Raw genomic sequence first — 4,163 nt, forward strand, 5'->3', positions numbered from 1 at the left:
ACAGAGTGGTGTACTAACAGAGTGGTGTACTAACAGAGTGGTGTACTAACAGAGTGGTGTACTAACAGAGTGGTGTACTAACAGAGTGGTGTACTAACAGTGTGGTGTACTAACAGTGTGGTGTACTAACAGAGTGGTGTACTAACAGAGTGGTGTACTAAAAGAGTGGTGTACTAACAGAGTGGTATACTAACAGAGTGGTGTACTAACAGAGTGGTGTACTAACAGAGTGGTGTAGTACTAACGGAGTGGTGGTGAGGGTCATGCTGAGGCCGGAGTGGTCGCTAATATCAGGGATGGCGGTGGCGTAGTGTATCTGCAAGGTCAGGTATTTGATCCAAGACGCGCCGCCGATCCTGAAGCCGACGCCCTGAGGCAGCGCCGTGGAGGGGGCGTTCTGCGCCCAGGCGTACATGATGCGCCCGTTGCTGCACACACCGTGGTGCCCGCAGTCCCTGGGGGGGGGATTAATGTGCATCATGGACGATTACTCTATATACAATTACAGTAGATCTTCTACGTTATATGCGCTAAATACACATCATATACGCCCACTGCAATCTTACGGTCCATAATATACGCTTACTTTACTATTATTATAAATCACCCATACATTTAAACAATATAATCTTAACACCTTTAACCCTCTACCGCCTGACACGAGTAACCGGAGCAATATTGTTATGCGCCTACTTCCCAAAAAGGATACGTTCTAGTGAGCGCAAAATGACTTGCACTGATGGTTGTCGCCACGTACGAAAACTTTATACTGTTCTCTGTTGCGTACAAACGTCCTCAGGTTGCTACACTCAATAGTTTACGTATAATTTAAGTTGAATGTTATGTTCCCGGAGAGTGACACACAGCGGTAGAGGGTATAGGTATAGCCGGGCAGTTGCTCGCATCTGACGGCTCTACAGGTTGATAATTCCAGTGAAGGTAAACTGATAGTGGCTGAGAAGTAGTAATACATAAAAGCCTTTTTTCAACAAATAGATGTGAACAAATTGTCATGCATCCACTCCTGGATACACTTGACTTGATAAAAAGCCGACGTTCTAATGCCGCTGCTGTTAAATTCTTCCATTGTTTACTTTGTATGATCTGAATAATCAAATTGATGGAGCAGTAAAGTCAAGTAATGTTAGCTAAGACTCATTATAGTGTTGACGCGTCTATTGATAAGGCAGCACACAGCACAGCCACACAAGTGTCCGCGCCTGCAGCTGCTGCTGACTCAGAAGCAACCGTCGCATAAACAACGAACATTCAAAGCTTTTCATAGCTGCAGGACTGAAACATGGCTGTGCACAACTGACGGTTCCAGGAACACTAAAAAAAATGAAACATGGCACTTCACAAGAGGTTTCGCAGCAGTGAATAAGCAGGCTCTTTGACTTCCAGTTCAGTGCACGACTCAGAAGCGAAAGTGCGTGCATTGTTCTTGCATTTTTTGGTCGACATACAGCACTTAGATATGAGATAAAACACCGAAAACGAAATAAAGAACTGAGAAACCAACTCACAAATTCTTGAGAATTAGCGGCACAGTCTTTCCCAAGACTATAGGAAAAAGACGTCTTCTTTTCTTTGAATCTGAAGAAACTGCGACTTTAGCAAGACTCGCTTCGATGCAATGAATGCGCTTAGTTTTCTCATTTTTGAAAGGCTTGTAAACCTCAATAAAATCTTGCGCTCTCACAGAGCCCTACTACTCGGTAATGAAGCGCAATGCTGTGAAACTCTCCCATAACTTATAACCAACCGACCAAGTATATATAGAATTAGCAATCAGTCTTAATTTAGCTATATTAACCTCAAGGAATATTTTCACAAATAGTCTACAAAGGCAAAAAATAAAAACAACTCATATAAGATATTACAATTTCAATTGGAGACATTAGCGACTGAAGGTAACTGCAGTCAAGCAACACACTGTGCTGCGTGCCGGCGAGGCCTGATTACATCGTAATCGCTAAAACCATTTCGATGAAGAAGTGATGAATTGACTTTGAAATTCTAGGTGAAAAAGAGAGGATTGCTCCCAACATGTTAATAGAATCCCAGACTCGAACCTTTAAAAACTGAAGGAAGGGCTGGGATTTGTTCCCGCCGGCCTAGCCTTGCTAAATTGTAACCGCATTTAGATAGCGACAATTCAATGAAAAAAAACTATGGGTCAAACTGTCCTAAATAATAACACACTGACTGCACTTAGATTTGATACCATCTTTGCTGGGCTAAACTGGGTCAGGATGACCCACACCAGGTTAAGAAGTGAGTTACCATTTTGAAGAAGTCCCACTCATTCTATGTTTACTTTCGTGAATATGAACATCGAGAAATACACTCAGAGCAGCTCACCAGTACCGCGGATAATAACTCAACATGTTCAGAGCAGCTCACCAGTACCGCGGATAATAACTCAACATGTTCAGAGCAGCTCACCAGTACCGCGGATAATAACTCNGAGCAGCACATGTTCAGAGCAGCACATGTTCAGAGCAGCACATGTTCAGAGCAGCACATGTTCAGAGCAGCACATGTTCAGAGCAGCACATGTTCAGAGCAGCACATGTTCGGAGCAGCACATGTTCGGAGCAGCACATGTTCAGAGCAGCACATGTTCAGAGCAGCACATGTTCAGAGCAGCACATGTTCAGAGCAACCCACCATCAGAGCAAGACATGTTCAGAGCAGCTCACCAGTATCCGTCCGTCTGGGGCACATCAGAGCAGGCGTAGAGCAGCATGTGGTGGGCTCTGTTGGCCGAGGCGAGGGGGTCGAATTTAACCACCCACTCCTCCTGGGTCTGGTTCAGCGCAAACGGCGCGCACAGGTATTCTTCTGGCTGAAATTATCCCATAATTGCAATAACATTCAATGGAACAATCAATAAGAGGCGAGTATTAACAGGTTCCGGACGTCTAATGAGATAAGCACCATGAATTTGTTACGGGAAAATCGGGAACAAATGAACATGGACCGTGGAACGTCTACCTATATACGAGTCTGGCATCCAGTTTTGACGACAGACACAGAGTTTGTTGAAGCAAATAGGCATGAAGTATAAGCTTGAAGTTGAAAGTTATAGGTGGTATATATTCAATGATAAAAGTCATATACGTATATATAGTACAAATATCAAAATATGAAGAATAGAGTAATAGGCCGAACGGCTGAATAAAAAGAGAGTGAATTATTTTCATTAATTAACAACTTTGATGACGTACGGCATTCGTAATTCGTCAGCAAGATAATTCAATATAAATATTATTAGGCTAGCAAAATGCATTTTCACTCATATATACATTTCCAGAAGTACGTACTAGCGTATGTACGAAGGATAAGTTTAGCCTAAAATGATGCCTGTATTGATAAGTAAACTTAAACGAACCGTGGGTGGTGATACTCCGGGCATGGTGAGCTTCCTCGTATAAGTGACGTCACCACTCGGCTCACCACCCAGCACCCTCGTGGTCACCATCATCACCACACACATCACCACTAACACTGCTTTCGTTGTCATCGCTGCAATATACTTATATAATAAAAATAATACTATTATATCACAATAAAAGCCACACTATCTCCAAGACGCACTAAAACCTGGCATAGCTCACGTGGCATCCTCCAATTGCCCTCAGCTATTTGTCTGCAAATGCAATAAGAAAATTATAAAGCAATATTCCTGAGCATTCACATTTTTCAATGTATTTTCAAGGTCATGTTATACACGAAGCCTTATCAGACATCACAATTCATACACGACAAATAAAATAATGTACCTACAGAAATGGACAGCATAGGTTACAAATTCCAGGCTCAAATAAAAATAGTTTTCAAATTACATGTTAACTTGCAAGCACCGACTTCCATCTGCCAATGGTTTATCGATATGTTCTTTGTGTAGGCAATATGCTCCTCAATACAAGGTGTTTTTAATATTTCCTCTTTTTAGCGCATTTTCTCATTTATGTAAAAAATACCCTATTGTGCTCGTCTGTCCGTCCGTCCGTCCGTGACTTCACGTTTTCGTCGACGAGAAAATGCGCTCTCTGTCACTCACTGCAGTGAGTACTGAGTTATATTTTTTTAATCGTCATCGGTTAAGATTTGGAAGCGATAGAAGAATAATGATGACCTTGTTTATATTTTAACAA

The 4,163-nt window shown here is 42.2% G+C and overlaps 1 protein-coding gene across 1 annotated transcript in view; it reads right to left on the bottom strand.

The window, feature by feature from the left end:
* LOC108671767 (peptidyl-glycine alpha-amidating monooxygenase B) overlaps window positions 1–3,656 on the bottom strand; it is a 23,309-nt gene extending 19,653 nt beyond the window's left edge. Inside the window, exons 1-3 of the mRNA XM_047885196.1 lie at window positions 3,398–3,656; window positions 2,706–2,851; window positions 211–455 (exon numbers count right to left, since the gene is read on the bottom strand). Coding sequence (XP_047741152.1) covers window positions 211–455; window positions 2,706–2,851; window positions 3,398–3,529 — 523 coding nt within the window. The 5' untranslated portion in view covers window positions 3,530–3,656. The remainder of the gene's footprint in view (window positions 1–210; window positions 456–2,705; window positions 2,852–3,397) is intronic.
* Window positions 3,657–4,163: the final 507 nt, after the last annotated feature.

Source organism: Hyalella azteca, unplaced genomic scaffold (assembly GCF_000764305.2).
Source record: "Hyalella azteca isolate HAZT.00-mixed unplaced genomic scaffold, Hazt_2.0.2 contig17278, whole genome shotgun sequence".
Lineage (NCBI taxonomy): Eukaryota > Metazoa > Arthropoda > Malacostraca > Amphipoda > Hyalellidae > Hyalella > Hyalella azteca.